Below are 15272 nucleotides of genomic sequence, written 5' to 3'. Positions count from 1 at the left end.
ATTACCTACCTCTTTGATGAAGTTCATAAAGCGATTTCCAAATCTCCAAGCTTTGTGTCGATGACACTGCAATGAGTTGACTGTCATCTGAGGGGCCCTCTGGTAGCAGACAGACACAATATGGACTGCATCGTATGTCAGAGCAGCATCTGTCTAAAATAAAGGGCAACAGCATTGGAATTGGGAAGAATCTCACAAGGTTATCATTAATGCTACAGTTTAGAAAGACATTTTAGACAATTGTGTGCTTTTAACCTGGTGGTAATAATATAGGGATGCCATTTTCTGTTCCAGCGTAAATAAGCCCTACTGTAAAAAAAAACAAGGTAAAAAAAAAAAAGCTGGCCCTGAAGGAACTAGAATGGCCTGCACAGAACCTTGACCTCAACTCTATAGAGAACCCTAGAAGGTAATTGAGATCACATCAGTACCTGTTCTCATATATGTTCTTTTGGCTGAAAAGGCACCAACAAACAAATTCCCACAAACACACAAAATCTGGTGAAAAGTTTTCTCAGAAGAGAAGAGACTGTTTCAGCTGCACAGGAAAGATTGCAACGCCATATTAATTCCCAAGGTTTTAGAATGTAATGTCAAATAAGTTTGTAAAATTGTAATCTTCGGGTATTAAACAACCCTATAGTTTCCAATGTCCTGAAAATAATATACAGTGCCTTGCAAAAGTATTCACCCCCACGGCTTTTTTACCCATTTTGTTACATTAAAGCCTTTAGTTAATTTTTTTTTATCTGAATTATATGTGATGGATCAAAACACAATAGTCTAAGTTGGTGAAGTCAAATTAGAAATATATATACACATAAAACTATTTTTCAGAAATAAAAAACTGATAATTTGCATGTGCATATGTATTCACCCCCTTAGTTATGAAGCCCATAAAAAGCTCTGGTGCAACCAATTACCTTTGGAAGTCACATAATTAGTGAAATTATGTCTACCTGTGTGCAATCTAAGTGTCACATGATCTGTAATTACGTATACACCTAAGCAAGAGGTGCAACACCTAAGAACCACTAACCAAACACTGCCATGAAGACCATGCAGACCATGCAGACTGCCATGAAGACCAAGGAACTGTCCAAACAAGTAAGGGACAATATTGTTGAGAAGTACAAGTCAGGGTTAGGTTATAAAAAAATATCCAAATCTTTGATGATCCCTAGGAGCACCATCAAATATATTATAACCAAATGGAAAGAACATGGCACAACAGCAAACCTGCCAAAAGAGACGGCCACACACCAAAACTCACGGACCAGGCAAAGAGCGCATTAACCAGAGAGGCAGCACAGAGACCTAAGGTAACCCTGGAGGAGCTGCAGAGTTCCACAGCAGAGATGGGAGTATCTGTACATAGGACGACAATAAGCCGTATGCTCCACAGAGTTGGGCTTTATGGCAGAGTGGCCAGAAGAAAGCCATTACTTTCAGCAAAAGACAAAATGGCATGTTTTGAGTTTGCAAAAAGGCATGTGGAAGGCTACCAAAATGTATGGAGGAAGGTGCTCTGGTCTGATGAGACTAAAATGTTACTTTTTGTTCATGAAAGAAAACGCTATGTCTGGCGCAAACCCAACACATCACATCACCCAAAGATCATCATGTTTTTTTAGCAGTTGGGACTGGGAAACTGGCCAGAGTTGAGAGAAAGATGGATGGTGCTAAATACAGGGATATTCTTGAGCAAAACCTGTACCACTCTGTGTGTGATTTGAAGCTAGGATATAGGTTCCCCTTCCAGCAGGACAATGACCCCAAACACACTGCTAACGCAACACTTGGGTGGTTTAAGGGGAAACATGTAAATGTGTTGTAATGGCCTAGTCAAAGCCCATACCTCAATCCAATAGAAAATCTGTGGTCAGAATTAAAGATTGCTGTGTACAAGAGCAAACCATCTAACTTGAAGGAGCTGGAGCAGTTTTGCCAGGAGGAATGGGCAACAAACCCAGTGGTAAGATGTGGCAAGCTCATAGAGACTTATCCAAAGTGACTTGGAGCTGTGATAGCCGCAAAAGGTGGCTCTACAAAGTATTGACTTTATGGAGTAAATAGTTATGCACATTGACTTTTTCTGTTATTGTTTCCCTTTTTGTTGATTGCTTCACAATAAAAAAAAAACATTGTCAAAGTTGTGGGCATGTTCTGTAAAATTAAATGATGCAAATCCTCAAACAATCCATGTTAATTCCCGGTTGTGAGGCAACACAATGAAAAATGCCATAGGTGTTGAATACTTTTGCAAGGCACTGTATCTATTATTTTACTTTTTAAAATAGTATTTTAAAATTAGGTGGATTTTTTGTCTCCATTTATCAGGGAGTGCCCTGAATGAACATTGTAAGGCAGAAGATCATTGTGCAACGGGTCATTGTGATTGATAAGGATTCACATCTCTGGATAACATGATTTATGTTCGATTTACATGGGGGTGCAGTGTTCTATTCTTTTTCTTTTTTTTATAAAAAAAACTTTTTATGGTGTGAGTGTTTTATTTTACTTGCACCCTGTACATACTCCCCTGGGAAGGTGGAAATCTTAGGGTCCTCTTATTCTAACGGGGATTTCCAGATTCTGATAACACCCACCCACCCCCCCCCCCCCCCCCTGAAAATGCCCATATGCATTTTGGTGGACAAGATATGGGGATAAGTCCTGTTTTCCCTATCAACATGGAGAAAAGGTGCCTTGCAAGTTGCCTCCCCAAAACTAAAGGCATGTGGTCTGGTACGGTCCCAGGGGATGCATACTCGCTGTTCTCCCTTTCAGGCCACTGATTCTGCATGCTTTTTTAAGGGCAGTACATACAAAAAAACTGTTGCAAGGTTCAATGTGCATTAAAACCAGACCCTTTGTTACCCATTCCAAAAGAAATATGAAAAAAACTAAAAAACACACACATCAAAAAGTCACTTATTTAAAACAAAATAAACAGTATCTCCTATAAACCCCCCCCAAAAAGTAGCACCACTCATATACCCTTGTCAGATGTACCAGCTGGTTCAAACATTGGGTGCTGGGTCACTGATAAGAGAATGTCAAGCCTGGCCATATAGCAATAAATGTTTCTCAGGACAGCACACTATTATAGCGAATCACAAAACAAATAATCACAAAATGGCTTCAGCTGGCTTCCCACCCATCAGGAAAGTCCCTCAAACAAGTTTTACCTGTGTAGGGCTTAAAGCGATATTAAAATATTATTTTTTCTATAATAACAAACATGTTATACTTACTTGGTCTGTGCAGCAGTTTTTCACAGAGTAGCCTGAATCCTTCTCTATTCGGGTCCCATGATGGCACTCCTGGCCCCTCTCTCCTGCCGGTTCCCTCCTCCTGATCTGTGGCTCTGTGTGTCCATTCACACACAAAGTGGCGGTTCAATTCCACCCTTCCGTTTTCTGATTGGCTCACTGGCTGTGATTGACAGCAGCGAGAGCCAATGGTTCCTGCTGTTGCCAAAAGCCAATCAGGGGTGCAAGTCCCCAGAGAGCCAAGGCTCTCATGAACATTGCTGGATCGAGATGGGGCTCAGGTAAGTTTTAGGGGGGCTGGGGGAGCTGCTACACACAGAAGGTTTTTAACCTTCATGGTGCATGAAGGTAAAAAAAACTTATGACTTTACAACCACTTTAATCATAGAGCTTTGGTGTGATGTCCTGGGAAACATTTGTGGCTAAATAATGTCTCCTGATGTAAATCCAACAACATCAAGTCACCCAGAGATGTACTTTCTGTTTAATCCCAGTGATCTACCACCTTCAATGGCTTCCCTTCTGTTATTCCCATGACAAATGACAGATCCCTGGCTTACTGCTATATGTCTAAAAGCTGGCTAGGGATTCTGAGTGACACCATTTGCTAAATATTGCCATAACCATATTTGGTCAATGATGCCATTCAGGATTCCCAGTTTTTTTGTTTAAAAACACCAGATGGCCAGGATCTGTTACTTAGCAGCAGTAGTGCTAGTGCTGTTACATGACAGATCCCCAGCTGATTTGTTTACAAGCAAAAGCCAGCTGGTGGATGTTTCATTTAGTTCTGGTGTTTCTAACACCCCGAAATGGCAGATCCCCGGATGCTGTTTGTAAACAAAATGTGCCACTTTTAAAGGACTTTATCACACTGCTCCCTAACTGCATATTCAGCTTTAAGGCATCTTTCAATACGGTAATGTTATTTGAGGGTTCTGTGTATTTTCAGTGTAGTCTTGTAAGCCATTTTAAAAGACTCTCTTCTACTTGAGTGTTCTGTGTATTTTTAGTGTAGTCTTGTAAGCCATATTAAAAGACCCTCTTCTACTTGAACAGTGTTTATATATATTTTTCTGCATTTGTGCATTTTTTTTTTTTTTTTTGCATTACTCACTTGTGTCAGTGCCCAGCTTCTAACATTATCTTGCAAATAAACTTTGAAAAAGCCCCCAAAAAATGCAAGATTCAGCTCCAATAGACTTCAATAACTTTGGTGTTTGACAACTTCTTGTTGGGTTCACCAAACCATCTGTAACCTGTTTTTTTTTCTGTAAGGTAGAACTGTGAATCCAGCTCCTCACAGGTGATATTTTTCCTATGTTATCTCGGTATATCGAAAGCATGTGAGGCCCCGTACACATGTCCGAGAAATTCGACGGGCAAAACACATCGTTTTGCTCGTCGAGTTCCTTGTGAAGCCGCCGAGGATCTCGGTGAGCCAACTTTTCCCATTGACTAACAAGGAAATAGAGAACATGTTCTCTTTTTGGCCCGACGAAATCCTTGTCGGTTTCCTCTGCGAAAAGTGTACACACGACCAGTTTTCTCGGCAGAATACGTCTCCCATCGAGTTTCTGGCTGAATTCTGCCGAGAAAACCGGTCGTGTGTACGGGGCCTTAGTCTTCTGATTGTCAGTAATTGAGGACCACTCTTAACTTAATTTTTCAAGCTTCTATTGATTACAGCTATTTTATTTATTTTTTTAAAACAGAGCAAACCTAAAAAAAAACTTGTTCTCAGAGCAGCAATGTAAAATATTTTTTTAATTTTCTAACTTTCTTAATAAATTGTTTGGTAATAGAATGTGATCGGTTGCTATTTAAAACACTGGTGATTGTAGTTTATAGCCCTAATTAAACATTTTAGTAAACTCAGTAGGTTTAATAAAATAACTGTTGTATTATGTGTTAAATTATTTCCTTTTGAAGATGATAGTCTTATTAGTTGAAGTAGTTGAAATTCACCAGAGGTTGGTCTTTTAAAAAATAAGAAATACTCATAAAAAGAAACCATATTAGCATCAGTGTGGGAACCATTGGTGAACTCGCTCCAGAATTGCCTCAGTACACTGGCCCAATGACCTGGAACCTTTGAGTCTGCCAATGTATCATCCTCTATGTGTGTTTGTGTCCTCGTTACTGCTAGAACAGATGATAAACAGCACTGGAGGCTAGTGGCATCTGGACTCTGAAGAGGTTGTAAGTGATTGAGGCATAACCCAATGCTTGCAATGATACAACCACAGGCTACACAAGGAAAATTACATGTTTGAAATTCTCCCAGCAGCAAGCAGAAACTTTGAAAAAACTAATAAGGTCACAAAGCAACAAAGGTGATGGAGAGTCTGAATAAAATGTGGTAAAGTAAAGTGAAGATAAAAAAAGACAAAAAATGGATTGTACTAAAGGAACAAATATATATTAGAGTTCATGTCCCAGAATTTGAACAACCAGTCAAAGTGTAATTCTTGAGATAAAAAAAGGAACCTTTACTTTTGTTATAATCGATTTAACTCTAGTTTTTATAAATCAGCTCTGATATCATGGTAGTAAAAGACTATTTTCTAACTTTTGGAACATGTTAAAGTAAAGCTATCAAGGATAGAGGACACAGGCATTCAAACTTAATTTTCTGACCTCCTTCAATTTTTTTTATTTTTTAGCTGTTTTTCTAATTCACTAGCTCCAATTCTGTTCCTAGGCAATGACTCTGAACAAGTATGCACTTTAGGAAGGGTCAGCATAACAGCCAGCAGCTACTATGTTTGGAAGACCAGAGTCTTAATGACAGTCTCCTTGTTTTTGTCAAGCATTTTCTTTAATATTGAGAACATAACTGCCTAATTTACTAAATCTGGAGAGATGTAAACATATTCAACCTTAACCACTTCCTTACTGGGCACATATACCCCTTCCTGACCAGGTGAAATTTCAGCTTGTGGCACTGCGTCAATTTAACTGACAATTGCGCGGTCGTGCGACGTGGCTCCCAAACAAAATTTACGTCCTTTTTTCCCCACAAATAGAGCTTTCTTTTGGTGGTATTTGATCACCTCTGCGGTTTTTATTTTTTGCGCTATAAACAAAAACAGAGCGACAATTTTGAAAAAAAAACAATATTTTTTACTTGTTGCTATAATAAATAGCCCAATTTTTTTTAAAAAACTTTTTTTTTCTCAGTCTAGGCGATACGTATTCTTCTACATATTTTTGGGGAAAAAAAATCGCAAGAAGCGTCTGGTTTGTGCAAAAGTTATTGCGCTTACAAAAGAGGACAGAATTATTATTTTTTTTAATTTTTTTTCTTTACTACTAATGGCGGCGATCAGCATTTTTTTCGTGACTGCAACATTATGGCGGACATATCGGACACTTTTGACACATTTTTGGCGCCATTCACATTTATACAGCGATCAGTGCTATAAATATGCCCTAATTACTGTATAAATGTGACTGGCATTGAAGGGGTTAACACTAGGGGGTGAGGAAGGGGTTAAATGTGTACCCTAAATTGTGTTCTAACTGTAGCTGGAGGGGGGGTGACTGGGGGAGGTGACCGATCTATGTCCCTATGTACAAGGGACACAGATCGGTCTCCTCTCTCCCCTGACAGGACATGGATCTCTGTGTTTACACACAGAGCTCCACGTCTTGTCCCTGTAGCCACCGATCCCGAGTCCCTGGCAGACATCACGGCCGCCAGGCACTCGCATCAGCATCTCAGCGATGTGGCGAGCACACGCGCGCCGCCGCCGGACGCGCGCGCAGGCCATAAAAATGCGGCCAGTTAGAGATTCAGAACCACCCCGCGGCCGTATAAAGTCGTACGCCCGTCGGGTAGTGGTTAATAAGAAACAGAATCTGGTTTTATTGCCATAGACAACACATTTTTTATTTATTTTTTATTATTCTGTGCACTTTTTATATGTTGAACCCAATGTTTTAAACCTGTATAAGACATCTTGTTTAATTTACGGTAGTTTAGTAGAGTTCACATAGTTCACTTAGTAAAACCCCCAAACCATATATATTCAGAAATCATAAGTCCTGTAGAATTAAAAGATTGTGTTACTGATTGTTACATCCTACTGTATGATAGTTTTACAAATGTTTATCACACCCCATAATATTCAATTAAAAAAAGCACAACATTTTTTATTGCACATAAAATAACTTCAATAATTGTTGCTAAATCTTAATAAATAATTAATATTTGTAAACGTTAACCAATTCAGCTGTAGAGTATTTGTTTTTAATTTTTTCACACACGTAAAAATCTTAATTTTTGGCAATAAAATTACGTACAAAGTTGAGATGAGTTAAGGAGAGTTTTACGTTTTTTCTGCCGGTAAACTCCAATCAAAAACGCAAACCAAAAAGTATTTTTTTTCCTGCCCCTAAACAAGCTTAAAATATGAATGTAATCCTCATAAAGCCTTGTACACACGAGCGGAATTTCCAATGGAAAAAGTCAGACGGGAGCTTTCCATGTGTGTATGACCCGTCTGACTTTTTCTGTCGGAAATTCAGACAGAATTAGATAGAGAACATGTTTGGAAATTCCGATCATCTGTATTATTTTCCGTCAGAATAAACACCACACATGTTCAGAAACAATTCGACGCATGCTCGGAAGCATAGAACTTAATTTTCTCTGCTCGTCGTAGTGTTTTACGTCACTGCGTTCTTGACGGTCGGATTTTAGTGTGACCGTGTGTATGCAAGACAGCTTGAGCGGAATTCTGTCGGAACTCTGTTGGAAAAACCTATAGAGTTTATTCTGACAGGAAAACTGATCGTGTGTACAAGGCATTAGGAAAAACAAAGTAGAAACCATAGAGAATAGAATGGCGGTCATTGCAATATTTTATGTCACACCGTATTTGCGCAGTGGTCTTTCAAATGCGATTTTTTTGGGGGGGAAAAATACACTTTAACAAATAAAAAAATTAAAAAACAGTAAAGTTAGCCCAATTTTTTCTAAAAAGTGAAAGATGATGTCATGTCGAGTAAAAAGATACCTAACATGTCACGCTTTAAAATTGCACACACTCGTGGAATGGCAACAAACTACGGTACTTACTGCCGCACAACTAAATACGTTGGCAGAATGGCACGGCTGGGCACAAGAGTGTACATGTACGTCCCCTTTAAGATCCCAGCCATCCCGGTCCTCTTCTCCGTGACCATCCCTGCGGGAACAGTGGATCCAATCGTCGCCAGTGTCCCGTGATCAGGTCACAGAGAGGAAGAACGCGGAGAGGTAAGTGTAAACAAACCTCTCCCCATGCTTCCCAGTGAACCTGTCACTGATCGTCTGTTCCCTGTCATAGGGAACAACAATCAGTGATGTCACACGTCCAGACACGCCCCCACAGTAAGAATCACACATTAGGACACACTTAACCCCTACAGCACCCCCTCCTGGTTAACCCCAGTGTCATTTTTACAGTACCCAGTGCATTTTTATAGCACTGTTCGGTGTAAAAATGACAATGGTCCCAAAATGGTGTCAAAAGTGTCCGATGTGTCCGCCATAATGTCGCAGTCACGATAAAAATCGCTGATCCCCACCATTACTAGAAAAAATAAAATAATACATGTTGCACAAACCAATCAAACGCTTATTGTGATTTTTTTTACCAAAAATATGTAGAAGAATACTTATCGGCCTAAACTGAGGAAACAAATATGTTTTAGACATTTTTGGGGGATATTTATTATAGCAAAAAGTAAAAAATATTTTTTTTTTTTCAAAATTGTCACTCTATTTTTGTTTATAGCGCAAAAAATAAAAACCGAAGAGGTGATCAAATACCAACAAAAGAAAGCTCTATTTGTGGAAAAAAAAGAGACGCCAATTTTGTTTGGGAGCCACGTTGCACGATTGTCAGTTAAAGCGACGTAGTGCCGAAACGTAAAAAGTGGCCTGGCCTTTAAGCTGTATAATGGTCCAGGGCTTAAGTGGTTAAATATTGAGCTATAATTATTGTTTCTTCTGGGCTCTTTGTTTACATGTGAGATCAAGTTATGGATAGGATTTGCTCTCACACCACTCTCCATCCTGAAGCTCCGTAATTTTGGCTCGGGCAAATCAGGAGAGCCTAGGAACCACAGGGGGAGGAGGAGCTGCCTCCGGCAGAGAGGAGAGCCCCGTGCAACCTGCTCTGTGAAAGTAAATGGAGCCTATATAGCCACCACATTACTTTACCTTTGAAGCCAGTAGTCGGCTGAATAAGAATAAATCAAGCAAAAGCTGATGGCTGCAGTGCGGTTTGAGTAAGAGATGAATTTAACGCAAAATGCATCACCTTTTAACCTCCCTGGCGGTCTTCCCGAGACTGACACAGGGTTAGATTTTCTTGCTACTATCGGTAACCCCGTGTCAGTCTCGGGCTTGCCTCGCTAGATCCACAGGCACTTTTTACTTACCTTGTCCCTGGATCCAGCGATGCCACCGCGCTGTGTGAGCGAGCGGGACCTCGCTCGATTCACATAGTGCCTCCGTGTGACGCCGATCTCCGTTCCCTGCGACGTTACGACGCACGGGGACGGAGAACGGCGCCAAATTCAAAAACGTAAACAAACACTATACACACAGTATACTGTAATCTTATAGATTACAGTACTGTATGTAAAAAAAACACACCCCCCCTGTCCCTAGTGGTCTGCCCAGTGTCCTGCATGTCATTTTATATAATAAAAAACTTTTTTTCTCCCTGCAAACTGTAGATTGTCCATAGCAACCAAAAGTGTCCCTTTATGTCAAAAATAGTTTTAGATCAGCTAAAAAACAGCGATAATAAATTATAATCACTTGCAGAATTGTGCGATAGCGATTTGTGGGGAAATTCGTCATAAAAAAATAAAAGTAATGACAGCGACAATTCTGCAACTGAGCAAATTTCAGTGATTTTGATTTGATTACATTATTGAATAATTTTTATTATAATTATATTATTATTTGTTATAATTATTTATAATTATTTATTATATTATAATTTATAATTTTGTTTTTAAAAAAATGTAATACACGGGATGCCTATTAGAATCTTGTTTGGTCAGATTTAAGTGAGTTATTTCTAAAAATTACAGACCTACAATATAAAACGCCAAATTTCCTTGCAAATAATGGTACCGCTTTTAGCATGTTTTTTCTGAAAGAATCATACCGCCAGGGAGGTTAATGTTCCTGTCATACCTATGACATCATTGTAATGCTTCAAAAAAGATACCAAGGAGTGTAGCAATATTCTAGACTTGTGCATGTTACTAAATCACTTCAGAACATGTGAGAGTTGGTCACTCACTTAGAGCGGCATTACTTTGGCTTAACTAATCTAGTTAAATTGTGCCCTTTTGTGAAAAAAATGTCAAATTTAAAGAAATGCAAAGCTATAAATAAGCAACTTCAAGTATACTGTATGTATAGCCAAAAAAATATGTTTTTCCTTTACATACACTTTTTCCTGCTGCCAGCCATACACATATATTGTATGAGGTAGCATAGTAATGGACTATATGCTGTGGCCAACATTTCTGTTTTTGTACTGAGATCATGCTCAATCAAGCCCCCCTCCCAAGTACTGTAAGTGAGTTGTCCCTGACATCTTGTAGTCCTATTTTTTAGGTGCTTGCTAACCCTACTTCTGAAGCCCAATCTTCCCCCTTACTGATGCTGCCAATTTGAGAAGAGCTACTGTATGAAGGAGATGGCTGATTCATAGCTGCAGCTTGTCTCTGTTGTGAGCACCTTCTCCATTTGAGCCCAAACTAATATAAAAGTGATATCTAAAATTCCACTGTAAATGCTTATTATAAAACTTGGTCATCTGTACATGAACAAGATCATTACTGTAGAATCGTACCGTCATCACTCCATCTAGTAGTCCAGTCTCTGGCCTAGGAGGTGCTTGTAGACGTTCCATTGACCATTTATCTACGATAGTGGTAACATATGGGTTTTCCACATTTAGAATCCGGAATCCTGTAAGATTTACTCCAGAGTAACGATATGGCTCCATGTCCAAAGCATAAAGATCCTAAAAAAGAAAATTTTAATTGTTACAGTACATTCAAAGTAAAACTTAAAAAAAAGTAATCTAAAACCTGTATTTATACTCCTGTGGTCCTCCTTGGTCATCTGCCTGTGCCACTTTACTTCTTTCCCCATCAACTGACTAGCTTTCGTATCACATAACAAGATTAGATGTCATGGCCAAATAAGGACTTCTGATATGTTACTGTACCTTTAAAACTTTTTTTTTTTGTTTTAAATGGAGCAAGGTAGGGTTAAAACCCCTGTCAGTTTAAAACATACATCCAGTCCTGCTTAAACTAATGGTTTACTAGGGAGCTTGCTTATGTTTCAAAGTAAAATTTCCCCTTTACATATTACCAGACAGGAGGTTAGGGAAAATTGCTACAGACAAACAGACAATAATAATAAGCTAACACAAAAAAAATTGATTTTTTTTTAGCAAAGCACTGGACAGTAGTAAAACCAGACAGTAGCTTAAATATTTTCCCATACTATAAAAAATGTTTTGGAGCAGTAGGGTGCTTTAAAAACAGTATTTTGAATCATTTCTTCAGTTATTCTTCATTGGATCTCTGCATTTATAAAGTGATTACATGAATCACATATACTTAATTTGGGGATACAAGCTAAAGTATAGCCTCTTTTGACCTTGATGCTGTTTTATGCCAGATGTTCCTAACCATAGGCGTGCGCACATGGTATGCTGGGTGTGCCTGGGCACACCCTAATCACCTTGTTACACATTAGCATTATCAGTCTGTGTGTAGGCGGGGAGATGGGAAAGATCTCCCTCTTATCAGCTCTGCCATCAGAGAAGTGCCTGTACACTTCCTTTCATGGCACCGGCAAGGAGATTAATGTGACGGGGTCATATATATATGTAGACACCCACACACACATGCGTGTTTGAGCTTTGGGGTGCACACTTAAATGCAATAGGCTGTGCACGCCTATGTTCCTAACCAAAGAAAACATGAGTTTAGGTTTACCTCTGTTCATTATAGTAAAATATTAGATTAAAAAAAATTATGTTTTGCTTGAGTTTTATATCTTGTATATGTTATTTACTAGAGGCTCTAAATCATGGACATTGTTGATCTTAGACTGTGACTTCTTTATTAATACAAAATGGGATTTCAGGGTTCTTCAGTTAAAAACAAAACTTTTTATACATCAAGTATATTTTTCACACATTTGTAAATTGTGTTGGAAGTTATATACTACACTATATTAATTTTATGGTAAAAACAGTATATATATATATATATATATATATATATATATATATATATATATATATATATATATATATATATATATATATATATATATATATATATATATATATATATATATATATATTTATTTATATATAGAAAGATAGATAAATATCTATAAATATATAGATATATCTATAGATATATAGATATATCTATATATAAAGATTCCAGGCTTATGACAGTTCATGATGTATTCTCATTAACAGGAGCATTGGTTGCTTAAAGGGGTTGTAATTTATTTATTACTAAATAGGCGTACAGAAGTTATGTGGGAACATACATTTCCCATTGATTTGCATGGGACTTTAAACAAAAACCCCGACCCTCACAAATGGGGGTAGTTAAGGGATAAATTAAGTATCTTATAGTTTAAGTGGACATATAAGTAACATGTGACCAAGTGTTATCGAAATATCTACAGCCGTTTGGAAGTTATGAAGTAACATGTATTTCCCATAGAGTTGAATGGGACTTTAACGGAAAACCCCGACCATGGCAAATGGGGGTGGGTAAGGGTTAAACCACCTATCCTATGTTTGTTGCTGACATATAAGTAACATGTGTGCCAAGTTTCATGTTAATATCTTTAGCCGTTTGGACGTGATGCTGGAACATGTATTTCCCATAGAGTTGAATGGGACTTTAAAGAAAAACCCCGACCATGGCAAATGGGGGTGGGTAAGGGTTAAACCACCTATCCTATGTTTGTTGCTGACATATAAGTAACATGTGTGCCAAGTTTCATGTTAAAATCTTTAGCCGTTTGGACGTGATGCTGGAACATACATACATACACACACACACTGAGTTTTATATATATAGGGCCTGATTCTCAAAAGAGATACGCAGACTTAACTGCTGTTCAGTCTGTGCCTAACTTTGGAAACGATTCTCAAAAGGCTTTTTCCAAAGTTAGGCAGAAAATCTGACATGTGTAAGACACTTACACGGTCAGATTTTAGGATGCAGTACCGCATCCGCCACTGGGGGCATTTCTCATTGAAATGCAGCTTTGCGTATGCAAATGAGGACTTAAGCAGATTTTCAAAGCATTTCAGCACTGTGATTTCTGCGTAAGTTCCGAATTTGCCTGCGCAAAACTAGGGCTGGTTTTATAATGTGGAAAGTTAGTCACACATTGTAAAGGCCCGTTCCAGCGACGGCATTTGGTATGCATTCCTGAGGGAGAACTCCACGGCAATTTTTAAATTCAAAACCGGCATGGGTTCCCCCCCAGGAGCATACCAGGCCCTTAGGTCTGGTATGGGTTGTAAGGAGACCCCCCCACGCCGAAAAATTGACGTAGGGGGTCCCCCTACAATCCATACCAGACCCGTATCCAAAGCACGCTACCCAGCCGGTCAGGAATGGGAGTGGGGACGAGCGAGCGTCCCCCCCCTCCTGAGCCGTGCCAGGCCGCATGCCCTCAACATGGGGGGGTTGGGTGCTCTGGGGCAGGGGGGCGCACTGCGGGCCCCCCCACCCCAGAGCACCCTGTCCCCATGTCGATGAGGACAGGACCTCTTCCCGACAACCCTTGCCATTGGTTGTCGGGGTCTGCGGGCGGGGGCTTATCGGAATCTGGGAGTCCCCTTTAATAAGGGGGCCCCCAGATACCGGCCCCCCACCCTAAGTGAATGGATATGGGGTACATCGTACCCCTATCCATTCACCTGGAGGCAAAAAGTAAAAGTTAGTAAACACACAACACAAGGCTTTTTAAAATAATGTATTATTCTGCTCCGGATGCCCCCCCTGTCTTCGTTATTAGCTCAATTACCAGGGGGGGCTTCTTCTTCCACTCTCCGGGGGTCTTCTCCGCTCTCCGGGGGGGGTTTCTTCTTCCGCTCTCCGGGGGGGGCTTCTCTGGACTCCGGGGGGCTTCTTCCATCTTCTCCCCTCTTCCGCTGTTGACTCGGCGAACCCCGGTTCTTCTGCAGATGTCCGGTGCCTTCTTCTTCAGCGCTGGCTGCCTGCTAGCTCTGTGTTAGCTCAATTAGTAACAGGCAGCCGGCGCGGTCTTCTGTGACGTCAGGGTCTTCTGTTCTTCTCTCTTCCGATGTTGACTCGTCGCCTGTTGTCGCTGTAATGATGGAAGCGCGCCTTGCATCCCATTTATATAGGCATCACCGTCCCATCATGCTCCGGTAGGTACCCACGTGGTGGGTGCACGTGGGTAGGCACCCACCACGTGGGTACCTGCCGGAGCATGATGGGACGGTGATGCCTATATAAATGGGATGCAAGGCGCGCTTCCATCATTACAGCGACAACAGGCGACGAGTCAACATCGGAAGAGAGAAGAACAGAAGACCCTGACGTCACAGAAGACCGCGCCGGCTGCCTGTTACTAATTGAGCTAACACACAAACATAGCAGGCAGCCAGCGCTGAAGAAGAAGGCACCGGACATCTGCAGAAGAACCGGGGTTCGCCGAGTCAACAGCGGAAGAGGGGAGAAGATGGAAGAAGCCCCCCGGAGTCCAGAGAAGCCCCCCCCGGAGAGCGGAAGAAGAAACCCCCCCGGAGAGCGGAGAAGACCCCCGGAGAGTGGAAGAAGAAGCCCCCCCTGGTAATTGAGCTAATAACGAAGACAGGGGGGGCATCCGGAGCAGAATAATAAATTATTTTAAAAAGCCTTGTGTTGTGTGTTTACTAACTTTTACTTTTTGCC

General features: G+C 40.3%; 1 protein-coding gene across 1 annotated transcript in view; it reads right to left on the bottom strand.

The window, feature by feature from the left end:
- GRIK3 (glutamate ionotropic receptor kainate type subunit 3) overlaps nucleotides 1-15272 on the bottom strand; it is a 710309-nt gene that overhangs the window by 286701 nt on the left and 408336 nt on the right. The window contains exons 6-7 of the mRNA XM_040337236.1: nucleotides 11147-11320; nucleotides 10-153 (exon numbers count right to left, since the gene is read on the bottom strand). Of these exons, the coding sequence (XP_040193170.1) occupies nucleotides 10-153; nucleotides 11147-11320 (318 nt within the window). The remainder of the gene's footprint in view (nucleotides 1-9; nucleotides 154-11146; nucleotides 11321-15272) is intronic.

This window comes from Rana temporaria, chromosome 2 (genome assembly GCF_905171775.1).
Source record: "Rana temporaria chromosome 2, aRanTem1.1, whole genome shotgun sequence".
NCBI lineage: Eukaryota > Metazoa > Chordata > Amphibia > Anura > Ranidae > Rana > Rana temporaria.
Note: the sequence above shows the minus strand (reverse complement) of the source record. Positions and strands in the feature narration are given on the sequence as shown.